Consider the following 18377-nt stretch of genomic DNA (forward strand, 5'->3'; position numbering starts at 1 on the left):
AATAGTTAAATAATTGCAGAATTTAGTGCCTTAGTGCCAATGGTAAATTTGTTAATTATTTAATTTATTTATTTAATATAAAAACCTCTACTAGTTAAAAAATGTTTAATAAACATTGATTATTTTGAATCAAAACTTTAATACACATATTTACTGAGTATGGTTACCCTAACAGTGCTGGATAACGTTGAACACTCTTCCAGTGACAGCGTGAAGTGCAGCTAACTTTGCTCACTTCTTTCTTTCCCAAACTCTGAAGATGGTGAGTGGACGTCGAAATGAGTTGTGCATTTTAATTTAGCTTTAAAGCAATGTAGAAACTGCACAAACAAATATAAATGTGTAAAAGTTAAATGGCAATTGTGCCGTTTGCAGTACAGTGAATTGAAACATGCTTGTGCTATTAAAAAGTGAGCAAAAAGACAAAAAGCTACGATGGCGTGCAAACATAACCTCTGCCATGTGTTTAGCTGGAAGCAAACGTCTTCACTTGCCGCTGTCAATGCACGTGTAACTGTATCTAATAAATAAAATTGGTTGTTTCTTTTTTGCTTGCAGTCGAATATCAAGAGGAAGAAGACCAGGAAGCTCCGTGGTCATGTCAGCCACGGCCATGGTCGTATCGGCAAGCACCGCAAGCATCCTGGAGGTCGCGGTAACGCTGGTGGCATGCACCATCACCGCATCAATTTTGATAAATACCATCCTGGTTATTTCGGCAAGGTTGGCATGAGGAACTTCCATCTGCGCCGCCAGCACAAGTTTAGACCCGAAATTAATTTGGACAAACTGTGGTCTCTGGTCGGACCTGAGAAGTTCGCTGAGCTTGAGAAGGAGAAGAGCACTAAGGCGCCAGTTATCGATCTGGTTCAATTTGTAAGTTTTGTCTAGAATATTGGAATTTGAGAAATATCGATGCTTGATTTTTGTTTAATATGAAGAGATACCCAAGGCGATGGGCGGACTGAATGCGACCGTACAATTGCTCTCCCAATGTAGAGAAAGCCTTTCAGATACAAACAAAAATTAAAATCAACATCGATTATATAATAGCCCTTATTTTCATTTAATATGTGTTAATTCTGCCTCTTTAGGGCTATTACAAGCTGTTGGGTCGTGGCCATTTGCCTGCTCGTCCCGTCATCGTCAAGGCGAAGTACTTCTCCAAGAAGGCTGAGGACAAAATCAAGAAAGCCGGTGGTGTCTGCTTGCTGAGCGCCTAAGTTTAAGGTGAGTTACAATCAATTTGACTATATTTCCTTTACTAATTTTCTCTTATCATTCGCAGATATTCCTCTTCTAAATGCAACTGAACGTAATACATTCGACCATCAAAAATGTATTTGTTTTTTAATAAATTTAAAAAGAAAAACAAATTTATTGTGTTTTCATATAGTTTCGCGGTTTCCGTGACGCCACGGCTAATTCATCGATAAAAAAAAATGAGCATCACTGTGAAATTTAAGCTTCTAACAAACATCACTTCTGAATAATATGAAATTTAATTATATTGTTATCGCTTACATACGCTTAAACTCGATTTGCGTGTGTCAATATTTATGTTTCACTGTGGCCATAAGTTTTTCTTGCTATCTATAAAATCGACTCTGATATACCCTATAAACATTGCGCTTGCTCCAAATAATGTTCTGGCTTATTTAATATTCTATCATACTTAAATTTTATAATATTTAACTAGTCATTGTAATTTCAAGGCAAACAAAAGAAAATAAATGCTATTGAAATTTAATTTAAATTATAACAAATTATGTATCCATATTAGAATGAATATTTATTCGATTGCAAATGCTCAATCTAATAGTTTATATCGCCTACAGGGTATGCAGCACGGAAAATTTCTAATTTGTCATACGTCAGAAAGTCTGGCAACCTTGTGGCTACCCTTCACTGTATTGAACGGCAAATTTTGCAACTTGTTGGCAGATTTTCACATTTCGTGTAGCTGAACGGTTGGGATTGCCTCGAACGCAGCAAAAAAAAAATAGATAACGCATTGTTGTCGGTCAAGGTAGCTCATTTTATTTGTTACATTTCCGTTACTTAGAGGGTGTCCTTGAATGAAGGACGAACGATATTAGTACAATGAAAAACGAATACGGAAATTAACTTGTTCAGAAATAAAAAACAGTGCCAAGGCTAAAATCGGTAACGTTAACTTTGTTCTTAACTTGTATTTTTTGTTTATTTACAGTCTACTACATCTACCAACTGCAAGCAAACCACATTTACAACGTTACATAACGAGCAATCAGAAAGTGGAAAGATGGCACAAAAGATATTGCGAAATGTGACGCACTGCATCTTTGATATGGATGGCCTGTTATTGGGTAAGCGTCAAAGTGTTATCGCTATATCATAGTTTACACATGCTTCTAACCAGACACCGAGGTTCTCTACACGAAGGCCGCCCAAATGGTGCTCGATCCCTATGGAAAGACTTACACGTTCGACGTAAAGCAACAGATAATGGGTTTGCAGACGCGTCAGGTGGCCGAGTTTATAATTAAACAATACGATCTGCCGTTAACATGGGAAGAGTACGCTAAACAACAATCCGACAATGCTCGCGCCCTCATGGTCGATTCACAATTAATGCCAGGTAGTAATATATGATTCCACATTCGCACTATTTCAGACACTGAACGAATATATGAAGAAATCACCCGACAAATAGCTGGCACATATGGTCGTCCATATCCAGAAGCAGTTCGTTTCAGAGTAATGGGCACTACGGAACAGCGCTCAGCCGAAATAGCTGTCGGTGAATGTGAAATACCAATATCTGTAAATGATTTCCTACAACGTTATCACAAATTATGCGGCGAACGGTTGAAGAATGTGCCCCTACTTGAAGGTTAGCCCGCACCTCAGCTGTTCTTAGAGTAGATGTTGAATCAGTGTACAGTCATCTACTATTTACCACTGCTACTACAATTTACAAACTGTGCTCTAGTCCTGCATGCTTGACTAGCTGATCGCCTGTTCAAAATAATGCGCCACAAAAGTTCTAATAGGAAATTTTTATACATTTTGTCCGATAGCTTTGAAAGTAAAAGGAGGGGCAACAATCAACTCTTCGTTCCTTCATTTTAGAGAAGTGACTCCTAAAACGATAAACGATAAATTATTAGCGTGCTTATAGCCAATACAAAATACTATCTTGAACTATAGTTCAAATTTAAAGTTTTTATGATATGAACTTATTTTAACAGACGAGCAGAGTTGATTAAAAATAAGTGTTTGTTTTTATTTATGCCTACAATACATAGAAACTTGGCTTGATTTACAAACTTGCACTAAATAATTGTAGTACAGCAAAATACGAATGTTAAAGTGTATCCCTAATCCTTTGCAGGTGCTGAGCGTCTATTGCGCCATTTGCACACGAACAAAGTGCCCTTCGCCTTGGCCACCAGCTCGGGCGCCGATATGGTTGAGGTAAAGACCACACATCATCGTGAGCTCTTCAGCCTTTTCAATCATAAAGTCTGCGGCTCCACCGACAATGAGGTGAAAAATGGCAAACCAGCGCCCGATATATTTTTGGTAGCGGCTAGTCGTTTTGCCGATAAGCCCAAACCAGGTAACTGCTTAGTTTTCGAGGATTCGCCGAATGGAGTTGAAGCAGGCAACAGCGCCGGAATGCAGGTCGTCATGGTGCCCGATGAGCGACTTTCCCAAGAGCGTTGCGCCCATGCCACGAAGGTGTTGCGCTCGCTGCAAGATTTTAAGCCCGAAGAATTTGGGCTGCCACCATTTAGTAATTAAATTTGTAGTGTACCTATTTCAACTTCTAAATACAAATTAATCATTGTTTAGCATTTACTATTTTGTTTATTTTGTTTAGTTTACAAGTGCCATTATATCATTCTACATATGCAAGCTTTTGTCTAGATTATCGACCAACAGCCTCCAAATGCTTATGAATATCTGGAGCGGATTGGTTGGCCAAGGGGATTGACACTTCCTTGCCTTTTTCTGAAATGAGAGTTGTCTTTAATATGGAATAAAAATGTCAGGAACTTACATATCGCACTTACCAAACCGGGCCCACAATTTTGGCTGCACACCTGCGCACTCTCTTACCAAAATAGCCAGGTTTGGATTATTCTTCTTTAGGCTCGGATAAAATCTCTCCACATATTTCCTAAAGGTATATTTGCTCTATATTAAATTATATAATTTAGTAATAAAAAATGTTTAGTAACCTGGCGCCCTTGGAAGCTTTGCATGTTGGATCTAAGATAATTCGCACTTCCTTTAGCTTAGCTGTAAATTGAGTAAAAAGTACAGGGCCTACACGCATGTCGTTTGAATTGTTTGATAAGCCGTCAGAACTTAAATATGAACTGTATGCGTGAGCTGCCAGATGGTTGTATTTGGTTACTGGGTTTAAAATTTCTATGAATAGCTAACACAAGGTGGCAGCTCCGCCTTCGATAAGTTCTTTGCAACCCTGTCGAATGTCAATTTATTGTAAACTTTGTTTACGCGTGTTATTCTTGTCAATTTATTAAAAAAACACAAAAAAGAAACGTGAAATAAAATAATCAAAACAAGATGACGTCCGTACATTGTCAACTATGGATGGGAAGTGTAAGTCGCAATAGCCCAGTACAAAAGAATTGCACTAGATATTTGAATTGTTTTGCAGCTGGAATCATACATGACGGAGAATTTCATAATTGCCGCATTTCGCAAAATGGGCGAAGATCCAACAACAGTGCGTCTTATGCGTAATAAATACACAGGTGAGCCCGCGGGCTACTGTTTTGTTAATTTCATATCGGATGATCACGCACTGGATGCCATGCACAAGCTAAATGGAAAACCCATACCTGGCACAAATCCCATTGTGCGTTTTAGACTAAACTCTGCGAGCAATTCGTATAAACTGCCAGGAAATGAGCGTGAATTTAGTGTTTGGGTGGGTGATCTTAGCTCAGATGTGGATGACTACTCCTTGTACAAGGTCTTCTCCAGCAAATACACATCGATCAAAACAGCCAAAGTAATCCTGGACAGTCTGGGCTTTTCTAAGGGCTACGGGTTTGTGCGTTTCGGCATTGAGGATGAGCAGAAATCAGCACTGTACGATATGAATGGTTATGTTGGTTTAGGCACTAAGCCCATAAAGATATGCAATGCGGTACCCAAGCCAAAGGCGGAGCTAAGCGCTGCACTGGGCAATGGCGGCAACACTTATGGCTACGGAGGCTCCAGCACAGCGTCCACATCTTCAACGAGTGCAGGCGGTGCTGATTATTCGCAATATTATGATCCGACCAGCACCTACTGGCAGGGCTACAATGCCTGGCAAGGCTATTATGAACAAGGCGCAGCTCCTTCAATAACAGATGCTGCCGCCTACTATCAACAAGCAATGTCCCAATCCCACTCAAATCCACAGACACTCGCTCAGCACGCCGAAGCGTGGAGCGCACAGCGCAGCGCTCAATACGAGCAGCAGCAACAGCAGCAGACTACCCCAACTAACGGCACTGCCGCTGTTGAAGATGATTACGGATTGGAGGATCATAAGTTTGTGCTGGATGTGGATAAACTCAATCGAGAGACTATCGATTCAGATCGTCACCTCTATGATGCTTTGGAGAGCTCCAAATGGCTGCCCATAGAGCAATTGGAGGTTTATTAGAAATAATTATGGTAAATAATATTGTAAATTTTAAACATATAATTAAATGATCATTCATCTAATTTTAGAATTAGAAAAAATAAATTTATTTTTAAATCAATTACAATCGGGAAGACGTAAGGCTCTTCTTTTAAGGCTAGATTTGCGGGAACGGCGTATCTTCATGTAAATTGTATCTGGAATGTGATATTTAAATTTTATACACTAAAAAGTATTGATTGCATTTAAAAAAAAATGACCTTTTAGTTAAAAATAAAAAATGTATTTAGGTAAAAGAAAATAAAGCTAGATTTGACGATGAGTGGCTGAACTGGCAGCACTGAAGAACTCGTCTGCAAATTGCCGAATTTGTATGTAGAATTGTGTTTATATCGATATTCTGACTAACGATATTATTTATCGAAAGACTACCAGCTCTATTACATTGCACGATTTTTCTTGCATTTTGCGACAAAAATCACAAAACATTTTCTTTCAATGGCGCCGTTTAAACGGGTACGCCAGCCAAAAATAACAACACAAGCGTTGCTCGACTTTGATTTGGGTGAAAGCTCATCGGATAGTGATTTTTTGCCCGACATAGACAATTGTTCGGATGGATCAAAGGACGAAAGCGACGGCGATGGCGACAGCAGCGACGCCAGCAGCAGCAGCGATAACAGCGACAGCGATGCAGACGGCAATTCTGGCGATGACAGCGATGATTCTACGCTGCAGTTGCGCCAGCTGCTAGCTGAGAGCAACAACAATGCTCAGGAGGAGGCAACAACGCAAGCTGCAGCTGCAGCTGCTACACCCGCTCAGCTCGCCTTAGTACCGGTGCCTCGTATAAATGGCTTCAATTTGGAGCCACTGGCGCCGCCAAAGCGTATGTGCTGTGTGTGTCTGGGCGAGCGTAGTGATGATGTCAACGAGATAGTCGAATGTGATTCTTGTGGCGTCTCTGTCCATGAGGGCTGTTACGGCGTTAGCGACAATGTGAGCATATCTAGTACGAATTCCACCTGCTCCACCGAGCCTTGGTTCTGTGAGGCTTGTCGCGCCGGTGTCACGGAGCCAGATTGTGAGCTCTGCCCCAACAAGGGCGGCATATACAAGGAAACAGATGTGGGAAAATGGGTGCATTTAATATGTGCTTTATATGTGCCGGGCGTGGCTTTTGGTGAGGTGGAACAACTCAGCTCGGTGACACTGTTTGAGATGCAGTATAGCAAATGGGGCGCGAAGCTGTGCTCACTGTGCGACAATGCGCTCTTTGCACGCACCGGCGTCTGTATTGGCTGCGATGCGGGCATGTGCAAAACCTATTTCCATGTCACGTGCGCACAGGTCGCTGGTTATCTTATCGAGGCGCATCATGAGGACGACGCAGCAGATCCATTTTATGCTCACTGTAAGGTGCACTCGGAGAAGGAGATGATCAAGAAACGTCGACGCAATTATCACACACTGCGCTTAAATATGCTGCAGCAGGCCAAGCAGCGAGCTTTGATCGAAGCTAATCAACAGTTGATTGATGCTAATCCAAATCCGGCACAGGCGCGCATACAACGCAAGCTACTCAAGATACAACACAAATATGCTCAGCACAAGCAAATGAAGCCAACGCCGTGGGTTCCCACGCAAAAGATGTCACGTCTGCTAACCAGTTCCGCTTCGGCCTGTCGTCGTCTGCTGGCCAAGGCAGAGTTCATGGCCGTGGATGTGCAGCACTTGGAACAGCGAGAGGCGCATATACAAGCGCTCCAGGACATACGCAAAAAGTGGCATATAGCTCCAGCTTTTAGTGTTGAATTCACTGCTTACTATATGGATCGTATTGTGCGTATGTCGGAGTTCAAGCAACAGCAACAGCAGCTCGTACAGCACAACTCTGCGTTAAGTCAGGCGCAGGATGTGCTGCGCGCCAAGTATGATAATGCACTGGAGGAGCGAAAGCAGGTGAAGGCTACGCGTGATGCTTTGGTTGCTTCCATCAAATCGCTACACAATAGCTTGACGCAACTTTGTCCTTCTTTGAGTTTGCCACTTGTAGAGCTAATCGCACGCCCGTTGCCGGAGCAAGTGCCCAAAGTAGCGACTCCTCCACAGCGACCCATTTCAGTGCCCACAGCGGCAGCTCTAAAAATGGGCGTTGGTTTTCCACTCGCCCATTTGGGAAATAAGCTGGACAACTCCCGCATGCTGAGTACCCAACAATCGCAGATCAATTCCACTAAGGCATCCACCATAGCACCAGCTGTTAGTTGCGGCATCTGTAAGCGTAATAATGATCAGCATTTGCTTGTGAAGTGCGACACTTGCAATCTGCACTATCATTTGGGCTGCTTGAATCCACCGCTAACGCGTCCGCCGAAGAAATCAAAACAGTATGGCTGGCAGTGCTCCGAATGTTGTGACAAATCGGATGTATCCGATGCGGTTACCGAAATCTCACCAGGTCCTCGAAAATCACGCACGCGCTTCAACAAAGACGGGCATTTGGTTTATGTGGATCGATACTCACTAGATGATATGCCCAAAGAGGTGCATCAGCATCAAAAGCGTGCACTTAACAAAACGATGCCTGCTGCCATTGAAGCTGGCGAGGATTTGAGCAAGTCGCCAAAGCGCGCCAAGATGCAGTCGCCAAGGAAGACCCCCGTCAATGGTAGGAATCAAATTTTTAAACCAACTGTTATCCATTTCAATAATCTGTTCTAATTCCCAACAGTTCAAACAGTCGCCCATATAGACCTAACAATTCCACAAGCTGCAGGCATCTCTCATTTGTCTGGCTGTGAGGATTCCATTGACGATTCCATTAGCAAACAATCTTCGCGAAAGGGCAAGCGCAAGGATAAGCATAAAAACAAGCACAATTTGTCATCGGATACCGAGAAATCTTTCACAAAGGAGCACAAGCGTAAGCGTAAAAAGCGTGCGCATGCGGATGAGAGTACGCCAGATAATGCCAACTCCGGGCGACCTATTAAAATCATATTTAAAACGCTGCGCTTGCCTGGCGAAGATGCGCCAGAGTCGCGCAGCTTCTATGTGCCCGCCAATGCAGTGCGTTCTGTGGACGAGGCATCGCGTCCCACCTCCGTGGAAACAGTTGAGGATGTCATTCAACCAGAGCAACCAGCTGCGCCTCTCGTAGTGGTGTCCACCGTTATTGCACCACAAAAAGTCGTTAAGGAGTCGAAGCTGACACCAGAGACTCCCTCACCACAGCGCAAGGTCAGTCCTCGGAAGTCGACCCCGCGCAAGCAGCGGGTGGGCAGACCACGCGTATCTACTCCCAAGGCCAATGTTGAGATCAACTGCTGCATCTGCACGCAAGCAGCTAAAGCCAATCAGGTTGTGACTTGTGATGAATGCCATAAACATTACCATTTCGCCTGCCTCGATCCGCCACTGAAGAAATCACCGAAAATACGCGGATACTCCTGGCACTGTGCCGACTGTGATCCCACGGACGAGGAAGCACTGCCCAAAAAATAGTTTTATTCTCTCTTAACTAATTCACTTTTAAGCATACGACATAATATAATATAACTAATTATAAGCTCTCTTTTACCCGATGCACAAGTATTTTAAAATGTTTTCAACTTATCTATAGGCTTTGTCTCATGGCTACGAAGCGTTTATTATCTCCATGATAATATCTTGCTATATAATTGTATCTATACTCTGATTTCATTCACTGCCCATTCTATGGTTTATTGACTATCATGTTAAATGTATTTCATTTGTATTTATAATTCGTTTATATCACGGCTAAGATATTCAGATCAGTAACTATAACTATAAAGCTTCCACAGAAACAAAACAATCAGTAATTTATATTTACATAAAATGTTTGTACAAATTAGGCATTTATTTTTGATAATAATTTTAACATATCATAAAATCCATCAATTTATATATTTCATTCAACTTTATATTATGCCCTCCATAGATAAAAAGCTCAAGCAATTGTTTATATAATATATCTATGTATATATATTTGACAAACAATAATTGTACAAAACGTTTGTTTTCGTTAGCTTAGCCATAGCATTAAATCCATATTCCAACAAGTAAGGCTTGGATTTACCAACCCGTCGAATTTAGCGCTTCGAATTCTTTTCGATATTGAGTTAGATCCTTGACCATGTAAGGGCCCTCCAATGTGTAGCCGAGTTTTCGGTAATAGTTGCGCGTTCCAACACCTGAAATAACGGCAATCTTCGTGCTCTCATGCTCCTCGATAGCTATGCGCTGTGCCTCCTCCATGAGCAGAGTGCCAAAGCCCTGATGCTGAAATTTAGTCGGATCTCGGGAGCTGACAGGCACCACGGAACCATAAACATGCAGCTCGCGCACAATGGAGCAATTGCCCTTCAGTTCTGGCCTGAAAGTCTCCGATGAGCACTTACGCAGGCGTAGCAGTCCAACAAGTATATCCTGCTCGGAATCCTCATACGATAAGAACGTTTCCCAGCCGCCGTTAGCCACATAATCGCGACGTATCAATTCAATTTCATAAGGACGCACTTTGTTGTGGATCTCTTGAATACCAACCTCTCGGGTGCGCACATCCCGGCAGACGGTGCCCAAATCCTTCATGCGAGCTAGCGCCAATTCACGGAGATTACCATGCTCAACGCCAGAGCTAAGGATGGAAGGTCAGGATTAGAAATTAAAGTGAATTTCAATGTTATTAAGACTCAGATGTTACCTAACTAAAGGCATGGGTATATCACGCTGCACGCGGTAGACACGCGTCCAAGGTGGTACCAAGGCCAATATTTTAGCGACCAAATCGACCAGCATCGAAGGGGGATATGACTTGTAGCGACCTGTCTTCCACAGTTCATAGAGTCCAGTGCCGCGTATAACCAGAGTTGGATAGATTTTTAAGCCATCTGACCGAAAGGCGGGATTCTCGAAATATTCAATAAACTGTTCGATGTCACGCTCAAAGTCCACATTTGGCAGATCTGGCATCATATGAGTGACAATCTTGTATCCGGCATCTTTGCCCATTTTAAAAGTCTCACATACGGCGGCCACCGTGTGTCCGCGATTCGTGTCTCTGGCCACATCTTCATAGACAGACTGCACTCCGATCTCTAAACGTGTGCAGCCATAATTCAGCATATCCGTGATGTGACGTTTCAGGCAATAATCTGGACGTGTTTCAATTGTGATGCCAATGCATTTGGACCTCGATTTCTCTGAATAACGCACCGCTTCAGCCACATTTGCGCTGCTGTGTCCGGAGAGGGCATCGTGCAAATTTCGTATAAAGTAATCGCGATATTCCTCCGACAGGGCCATGAAAGTGCCGCCCATTACAATGAACTCCACTTTGTCTACCGAGTGACCCAGTTGTTTCAGCTGCTCTACTCGATGCCGGGTCTGCAGAAAAGGATCGTAGCGTGCGCGTATGGCACGCATCGATGTGGGCTCATAGCCCGTATAGGATTGTGTGGAGTATTCGAAATCGCTGTCCGGTCCGCCGGGGCAATACACACAAATGTTACCCGTAAAATTGATGTGCGGGCAACGATGTGGCTTGCACATGACAGCAACCACGGCAATCTAAAATAATGTAAACTATAAGCGCACCACTTAATAGATTTAATCATTTCTTACCCCGCTTGCAGTTCGTATGGGCTTGGCGCGCAACTTGGGCAGCAGTATTTTCTTTGCGTCATGCGGTACCGCTGCTATAATATCTACCAAACGCGGTGAGCTATCCAGTCCATATTTTGATGATATAAGCGACTTCATGCGATTTAGATTCACATCCTTTTTGTTTTCATGTGCCTTCAGAAGTTCCTGTATGATTTCGCCGATAACAAGCACTTGTCGCTCTTCGCGGCTAAGACCCACAGCTGCATCGGCATTAGAATTAATTAAACTTTAATTAATTTACATTATATCAACAATTCAAGCGTACCTAGTTTCTTTTTTTGCTTCATTTTATGGCTGGCGTAATTTTATAAATATTGCACGTGTGACGCTGCAGTAGCCAGTTAGAGCACATATCAAGAACAGGTTGCATCTCAGATGAATATTTAATGACGTCACAATCAACAGTGACACTTGAGTATATATCAGATTTTACTTGACTATTCACATACATTTTTATTATACCGTTGAAGAAAATATTATAAGTATAATAGGTTTGATAAATCTGAAATCGAGTGGGCATATATTCAAAAAATGAGTTATGGTCCTTTAACAATATTTTAACGCATGTTCTAAGATTCTGACGTCACATTCAACTAAAAACAAACAAACAACCACTCATGTAAACGCACCCCAAACATTGCTATCGTTATCGATACAGAATCGATGCTTTTATTACAAGTATCCTAACGTTGCAAGACGAAAAGGGGCATCGGTTGCGGTTGCGTTTTATTATAACAATTTTCGACGGAATAGAAAAATGACTAGCTGCGTTCAGCAGCAAAAAGACGATGAGCAGTTGCTAGAGCAACTGAATGCCAGCGACGATGAAATTAACGACTCAGGCGACATCGCTGAGGAAGAGGAAAAAGACAAACAATTGCTAACAGAGCCTACATTCTGTTTTTCGGTGTGTATACAAAAAAGAAAATAACAAAAACTTTTTATTTTAATATTATTTGATGTATTCATGATAACTGTAGAACAGCAACACATGCTGGGTGTGCAATGGCTATTATGGACCGAACTTTGGGGAGCCGCTATGCGGGGCATGTCATGCTTTTCTATACAACGCACAACGGGCCGAAGAGTTGCTGACAGAATTATCAGACGACGAGGACTCTGGCAATGATGAGCCGCCTTTTAAGGACAAGCAGGAGGATGATGAAACTGAAAATGATGCAGATATAATGGGCTTTGAAGACCTAGAAGATGCGGCACCAGCTGCCCCTCAACAACAACCACAACAACAGCACCAGCAGCCACAGCAACAGCAACAACAGCCGGCAAACAATGAAGCTGAGCATATAGAGGAAGCTCAGCCTGCACAACAACAGGCAGAGCCGCAGGCGGAACCTCAAGCATTGCCCGCGAGACGAGGCACACCGGAGCGTGATTACGAGCATGAACGTGCGATAAATCCATTTCTGTTACCCATCAAACGGCCACGCCCCGCTGCACCACACGCTCTGCCCCATTACATGCTCGAGCTCGCCGATGGACGTGCTCGTGCGCATGAATACAATACAAATAACAGTGGAAACAGCAGCAGTAGCAGCAGCAGCAAATGCATCACTAGTCGCATACCCGTCGAGGTGATGTTGAAAATATTTGCTTACTTAGATGACATGTCGCTGTGGATGGCCAGCGAGGTGTGTAAGCAATGGCACGAAATTATTGTGAAGAATACGGCTCAAAGCATGTGGAAGACCTACATTAAGCAGCGCTGGCCGCTGTTTGAGTGCCTTGCCGAGCAACCAGACTGGTATAAATTGTACGGAGCATTGATGTCGTCTTGCTTCTGTCGCACCTGTCTCATTGATCTGGGCAGCCAGTCGCCACCAGCTGGCGAGCTGGGTAATGTGATACGAAATAACTTTTTGCGCGGCGAAGCGAATCTGTTGAACAGCTACGAATCGGAGGGCATATCGGCCATACCATTGGATCGACAAAATAATTATTGGCAGGCAACGATACTTGGTCCGCCTGGCAGCCCATACGAGGGCGGAAAATTCTTTCTGTTTATATACTTTCCGGAACGTTATCCCATGACACCGCCAACGGTGCGTTTTCTAACCAAAATCCTTCATCCAAATGTGTCAAGACATGGCGATGTCGGCATTGATATATTCCAGCAGCAAAACTGGTCACTGGCCCTAAATGTAGCCAAAGTTTTGTTGTCTGTTCAAAGTTTGCTCACAGATCCCTACACTGACGTGTGCATGGAGCCGGAGTTGGGCTATATCTACGAGCATGAGCGTTCACGTTTCGAGCAGCTGGTGCGGACCTGGACCTGGAAGTATGCCATGCTTGAGCTTATGACACCGCATTGAAAAAAATTTCGTAGCCTTGTTTTAGAAACTGGACTGAATGTTGGAAACATCTCATTTAAGTTGTTTTTGTATATGTAACTACCATTAATGTATTTAGTTTAATGCAGCCATTTATATTGGCCTCTCAAAACACAATATATAGTCAAAATTATGCTTAATATATATAACACTTGGAAATGTTCAAGCCGAAGTGCATTATTTTCTCATTATTTATAATTAGTATAAAGAAATTTAGCTGACCAGCTGTTAGGGCCAGTTGAATATCAAAGCTTAAATACGACATACGTAATTGTGTTACGAATTGATAGTCGTGAACTCTATCGGTTCATCGTATCTGACCACAGCAAAGATAAACTGTTTTAGAAATAAGTGCTTGTGATTGATCACCCCTTATTTCGTCCACGACACCTTGGGTATATCGAAGTGTTCGGTCAGCGTGTCCAGATGTTCATTGAATTTCTCTACGCGCTGCTTGTGCGTTGTCTGCGCCTTATCCATTATGCGTTTGTTTCGCATCTTCTCCTGTTGCTTCTTGGTCGCCAGCTCAGCCTTGGTCAGTTTGCGTTGGTATCCACTTGTACTGGATGTCGAGGCTTGTGCAGTTCCATTTGCAGCTTCGTTGAGTTGTTGCTCGACAAATGCTCGTTGCAATTCGTCCTTCTCCTTCTCCTTGTCCTTGTTCTTATGCTTCTTCTTCTTTTTCTTAAGCTCCGTATCGCTTTTAAGTTTTAGCTTGCCTTTGGCAGCGTACGCATATGCATCGGACATTGTGTTTATTATTTATATTTTATGGACAGACCCAAATGATTTGTTTTGCTCTGGTTACCAGGGCTGACAATACTATACGATAGCCAGGGCCAGAGATAGTATGTTAATTTTCGATTGTCACATATTTTCGATAGCTGCTCTATGCGATAGGTATTTTATTCAAAATTAATAACGGGTTAAAAAATACTAGAATAAATTGTATATTTTATTAGCTCTAACAATACTTTTAATAAAAATACAAATAGCTTATTAAAGAATAATAATAAATCATATACAAATATAATAAGTTATTTAACTGCTTCTATATTCTTGTACGGCAGTGCACACCAATTCTCTGTTTTGAGCTTTCGCTCTTTGCGGCCACCCACGCACCGATGGTCCGTGTAAGAAAAAGCTCGCATGCTGCACATGTAGTTGTGCGTGGTTAGGCTGCCGTGTACTTGTTAGCATTCAGTTCAATTCCAACGAGCGACGGTACAACATCCCGTGTGTTGTGCACACGCTCTCAAGGCGCGTTTGTAAATATTTAAAAAATTTATTCATAAATTGCTAAAACTCAACAACTCAACAAAGGCAGTTGAATAGAAAAAAAAATATTTTTAGCCGTGCCGATCGCTAATGTTAAGTGCAAAAAAGTTTTAAAAAGATTCAATCAAAAATATTATAATAAAAAATATTAAAAAAAAATTCAATTCTAACATAAAAAAAACCCAAAGTGCGAAGGTGAAAAATCTGCCCACTCTCTTGCAGTCTCTGAAAACTAACGGTTTAGACATTAGGTGGAAAAAGCTCGCTCACCTCGCATGCGTGTATGTGTGTGTGTGTGCGTGGGACTGTATTTGTGTGTGTAAGGCTCAGAGTTTTTGCTTGACTGCTGTGTGTGTGTGCCTGTTGGTTTTAGCATCCTGTAGCAAGTTCTTCACTCAAGGATAACAGTCGTAAAAGCACAACAATGTAATGAAAATATCAGAAAATATTATCATCATCATCGTCAGGCAAAAAAAGTATTACATTTTTATGTGCTTGTTCCGAGGATACATGTACATTTGCCACTGAATATATATATGTGTGTGTGTGTGTGCGTGTGTTTGTCCTTTCAATGGTTCTGTTTTCGTACGACTTTTTATGCTATTTGTTTTTCTTTACATTTATTTGACAATCTATCGCATTTGCATGTTCGAAATTTACGTTTTCAATTTGGAATTCGAACATAGCGACCGTTAACCAAGCAGCGTGATCTAACGGCCTATAAGCTCAGTCGCATAGCATGTAACAGGTAACCAACACATATGCAACGCGCGCGCTCTCTGCCTGTCTCTCTCTCTCTCTCTATTTTGGGCTCTCTGTCTTTCTCGCATTCTGAAAAAGGCCAAAAAAAAGCAACTTGGGAAGCATCAACAGCGACTTTCAATATCATAAAAATAATGTTAAGTTCGCATTAAAAATAAAAATCTGTTGTTCAGTTTTCTGCTTGGGCAGGCTTAGTTCTGGCATCAAAGAGTTTTCAACATATTATTTCTTTATGCACACAAGTTTTATATTTTTCTCTTATAAGTTGTCTAAATGGTTCACGCAAGAAAGCAAGACTTCAAGCTGTTATAATCGAAGGACTGAGCACTTGGAAATATTGTTTGAGTATTGTAGTTTGTAGTTTGCAAGAAATAAACAAGAATTAATTTGAAATAAAATAATGAAATTTTAAAATATATATAAAATAGCTCATGATTGATCCTTACATATAATATGAATAGAAGTTAGTTATAGCTATAGTAATAAAATGGTTGAGACAGAGGGAGATACTCTATTCTGCTGAGATTTCATTTTTTTTATGCTTAAAATTCTTTCTAAATGATTTAACTAAGCAAATACATTTTTGAAGAATGTTAATAATTAAAGAAGTAAATTGTAGAGATGTTGTTTTTGGCAATTTATTCTGTTTATTTTTTATTTATAAATATATTTTTAAAATTATAAAAATTTTCATTATTAATGTCAAATTTCTAAAACTATTTTAAAGCCAAAGATTTTCAAGCTCAACAAAGAGACTTTGTCTTCTTCCATTCTCTAGTAAATAGTATCAAATCTGCTCTGATTTCTAAAAGTCAGCACACACACATATATATTTTATGTTGCAAGTGGGATAACCACTTGCCACATGTGTGGCAAGCGTTGACCATAGATTTTATTTATCGTTTTCGTGTTGAAATCCCATTTGAGAGAATCCAAAAAGTTAGTAAGTGAAAAAAAGAACCAAAACGAGGAAAACTTTTTCATTACCAGTCGACCTTAAAATGCCTGTCGCATGCAAAATCGATTTGCCCACTTTATGACAGAGTGTAAAAGAGAGAAGTTTTGTGTCAGAATGAATTTTGAATAATTCAAAGGATGTTGCCCAAATGTTTTATTCAACACGTCGCACTGAAATACACACACAAATACACACACACACAGACTCAGAGATTGATTTAAAATTCCAGAAATGTTTGTTGCAAAAGAGCTGCGGTTGCAAATGCGTTATTGAAATGCCATTAGCGCAATTTCAATGGCGGCGCATACGCGGCGTATACGTAATTTGCCCCAGCAGTAGCAGCAGCAGCAGCATTGAACGATTTATATACCCAGCCAAACGATGCCAGTTGTCTGTTGTTATACGAGTGCAAATGTTAACATAAATGTGTGCATTGTTTAACAAATATTTACACACACACACGCACACACACACGTGCTACGCACAACAATGAAAAGTAATCAGCGCACAATAAAAATGCATAATTGCAGCGCATTTGAAGTGAAAGTTCAGTTCGGTTTTGTTCCAGTTGAGTTGCTCGGTCTTAATTGAAAAGTGCTCAAAAAAGTAAAGAAAAGCGAAAGAAAAGGTCAAATATTGAAAAGCTAATGTACCTGCTGCTGCTGCCATAGCCAGTGGCATGCTAATCAACAATTGCAACAGCTCGTGGCCAGGCCAATTTGCTCAGTATTAAACTCAAACTGTGAATCCTTGCCGCAGCACTTTCTAGTTGGCGTTCTTCCATGAAGGTGAGTGGATTCCAATTTTTATTAATAATTATTATTAAAAAGTAACTCATTGAACTGTAGAAGCTTTAAGTATTTTCAAAATCTGTCAATAATTTAGTCAGCATTTTGCCAAACAGTCAATCGATCAATTAATCAGTCAATCTGTCAAACAGTCCAGTCGATCAGTCAATCAATCTGCTGATCACTTAGTTAATCAATCACTCAGTCAATCAATCACTCAGTCAATCAATCACTCAGTCAATCAAACAATCAATAGCTCTGTCAATCAGTCCGTCATTCGTGAATCAATCAAGACTCAACAAATCAACCAAAGTGTCAATCAAATACTCAATCAGTACAGTCAATCGATTTAAGTCCCACTTTAATAATCGTAAAAGCAGCCCTCCAATTTCAGCATTTCGTATGCGCATTTAGCCTAAAATGGAACCGCATTAAAGAATTACGCGCATAATTAAAAATTGAAATGAATTCAACCGCAGCCAATAAATGCGCGTTTAATTCGGCGCACACTCAATTATATTATTTTTATATTTCCATTTGCTCACGTGCTGGCCTTTTAATAGCGACTCAAATATGTTGGTATTATTTATATGCATGCATTACGACTATACCGCAGTCGTGCCACGTTCCAATTGGGTTTCCTTAAACCGACAGCCGATTGAAATAAATTAAAATCAAATAGATTTTTTGATCAAATGAAAAGGAAACCAAAAAAGAAGAGATGCACATTTATTTTAAATTAAATAAATAAGTTCTATTATCTTAAAGCCTTTTTTGCGAGATTTTTTCAATACAAATTTTTCATAATAATAGGAAAAAATATTAAAAAATTAAAAAAAATATATATATATATTTATAATAATTTTTAAGAATAATTTTAAGAAGGAGAGAGCTAGGTT

General features: G+C 41.0%; 9 protein-coding genes across 11 annotated transcripts in view; 6 read left to right on the top strand and 3 right to left on the bottom strand.

Annotated features, from left to right (window-relative positions):
• The first annotated feature begins 185 nt into the window (after positions 1 to 185).
• On the top strand, positions 186 to 1376 carry LOC111599048 (60S ribosomal protein L27a). The gene is made up of 4 exons (XM_023314565.2): positions 186 to 262; positions 559 to 876; positions 1095 to 1230; positions 1289 to 1376. The coding sequence occupies exons 1-3, from the start codon at positions 260 to 262 to the stop codon at positions 1221 to 1223; spliced, it is 450 nt and encodes a 149-aa protein (XP_023170333.1). The 5' UTR covers positions 186 to 259; the 3' UTR covers positions 1224 to 1230; positions 1289 to 1376.
• A 498-nt stretch (positions 1377 to 1874) lies between these two features.
• LOC111599163 (probable pseudouridine-5'-phosphatase) lies at positions 1875 to 3826 on the top strand. Of its 2 annotated transcripts, none has more exons than XM_023314738.2 (4): positions 1875 to 2029; positions 2213 to 2348; positions 2402 to 2620; positions 3377 to 3826. In XM_023314738.2, the coding sequence occupies exons 2-4, from the start codon at positions 2285 to 2287 to the stop codon at positions 3787 to 3789; spliced, it is 696 nt and encodes a 231-aa protein (XP_023170506.1). In that variant the 5' UTR covers positions 1875 to 2029; positions 2213 to 2284; the 3' UTR covers positions 3790 to 3826. The 2 variants fall into 2 exon arrangements, with proteins under 2 accessions (XP_023170506.1, XP_023170505.1); XM_023314737.2 differs by lacking the exon at positions 2402 to 2620 and adding an exon at positions 2657 to 2875 and having other exon boundaries at positions 1877 to 2029; positions 3377 to 3823.
• A 12-nt stretch (positions 3827 to 3838) lies between these two features.
• On the bottom strand, positions 3839 to 4404 carry LOC111599164 (NADH dehydrogenase [ubiquinone] 1 alpha subcomplex subunit 2). 2 transcript variants are annotated; one of them, XM_023314741.2, is made up of 3 exons: positions 4230 to 4401; positions 4062 to 4168; positions 3839 to 3999 (listed from the first exon to the last, which is right to left on the bottom strand). In XM_023314741.2, exons 1-3 carry the CDS (start codon positions 4325 to 4327, stop codon positions 3917 to 3919), a joined length of 288 nt encoding a protein of 95 aa, XP_023170509.1. In that variant the 5' UTR covers positions 4328 to 4401; the 3' UTR covers positions 3839 to 3916. The 2 variants fall into 2 exon arrangements, with proteins under 2 accessions (XP_023170509.1, XP_023170510.1); XM_023314742.2 differs by having other exon boundaries at positions 3857 to 4015; positions 4230 to 4404.
• A 67-nt stretch (positions 4405 to 4471) lies between these two features.
• On the top strand, positions 4472 to 5711 carry LOC111599162 (tRNA selenocysteine 1-associated protein 1). Its single transcript, XM_023314736.2, has 2 exons — positions 4472 to 4617; positions 4676 to 5711. Exons 1-2 carry the CDS (start codon positions 4582 to 4584, stop codon positions 5675 to 5677), a joined length of 1038 nt encoding a protein of 345 aa, XP_023170504.1. The 5' UTR covers positions 4472 to 4581; the 3' UTR covers positions 5678 to 5711.
• Positions 5712 to 6085: 374 nt separating this feature from the next.
• On the top strand, positions 6086 to 9311 carry LOC111599186 (PHD finger protein 14). Its single transcript, XM_023314771.2, has 2 exons — positions 6086 to 8327; positions 8391 to 9311. Exons 1-2 carry the CDS (start codon positions 6155 to 6157, stop codon positions 9161 to 9163), a joined length of 2946 nt encoding a protein of 981 aa, XP_023170539.2. The 5' UTR covers positions 6086 to 6154; the 3' UTR covers positions 9164 to 9311.
• A 291-nt stretch (positions 9312 to 9602) lies between these two features.
• Positions 9603 to 11704, bottom strand: LOC111599133 (probable elongator complex protein 3). The gene is made up of 4 exons (XM_023314696.2): positions 11610 to 11704; positions 11303 to 11544; positions 10383 to 11248; positions 9603 to 10316 (listed from the first exon to the last, which is right to left on the bottom strand). Exons 1-4 carry the CDS (start codon positions 11629 to 11631, stop codon positions 9755 to 9757), a joined length of 1692 nt encoding a protein of 563 aa, XP_023170464.2. The 5' UTR covers positions 11632 to 11704; the 3' UTR covers positions 9603 to 9754.
• Positions 11705 to 11909: 205 nt separating this feature from the next.
• On the top strand, positions 11910 to 13864 carry LOC111599134. The gene is made up of 2 exons (XM_023314697.2): positions 11910 to 12251; positions 12325 to 13864. The coding sequence occupies exons 1-2, from the start codon at positions 12102 to 12104 to the stop codon at positions 13672 to 13674; spliced, it is 1500 nt and encodes a 499-aa protein (XP_023170465.2). The 5' UTR covers positions 11910 to 12101; the 3' UTR covers positions 13675 to 13864.
• A 44-nt stretch (positions 13865 to 13908) lies between these two features.
• Positions 13909 to 14523, bottom strand: LOC111599135 (protein FAM32A). Its single transcript, XM_023314699.2, has one exon. The coding sequence runs from the start codon at positions 14440 to 14442 to the stop codon at positions 14065 to 14067; it is 378 nt and encodes a 125-aa protein (XP_023170467.1). The 5' UTR covers positions 14443 to 14523; the 3' UTR covers positions 13909 to 14064.
• A 2810-nt stretch (positions 14524 to 17333) lies between these two features.
• Positions 17334 to 18377, top strand: part of LOC111599080 — a 55471-nt gene continuing 54427 nt past the window's right edge. Inside the window, exon 1 of the mRNA XM_023314612.2 lies at positions 17334 to 17478. The gene's annotated coding sequence lies outside the window, so the exon portion shown is untranslated. The remainder of the gene's footprint in view (positions 17479 to 18377) is intronic.

Source organism: Drosophila hydei, unplaced genomic scaffold, assembly GCF_003285905.1.
Source record: "Drosophila hydei strain 15085-1641.00,03,60 unplaced genomic scaffold, DhydRS2 tig00008114-arrow-pilon, whole genome shotgun sequence".
Lineage (NCBI taxonomy): Eukaryota > Metazoa > Arthropoda > Insecta > Diptera > Drosophilidae > Drosophila > Drosophila hydei.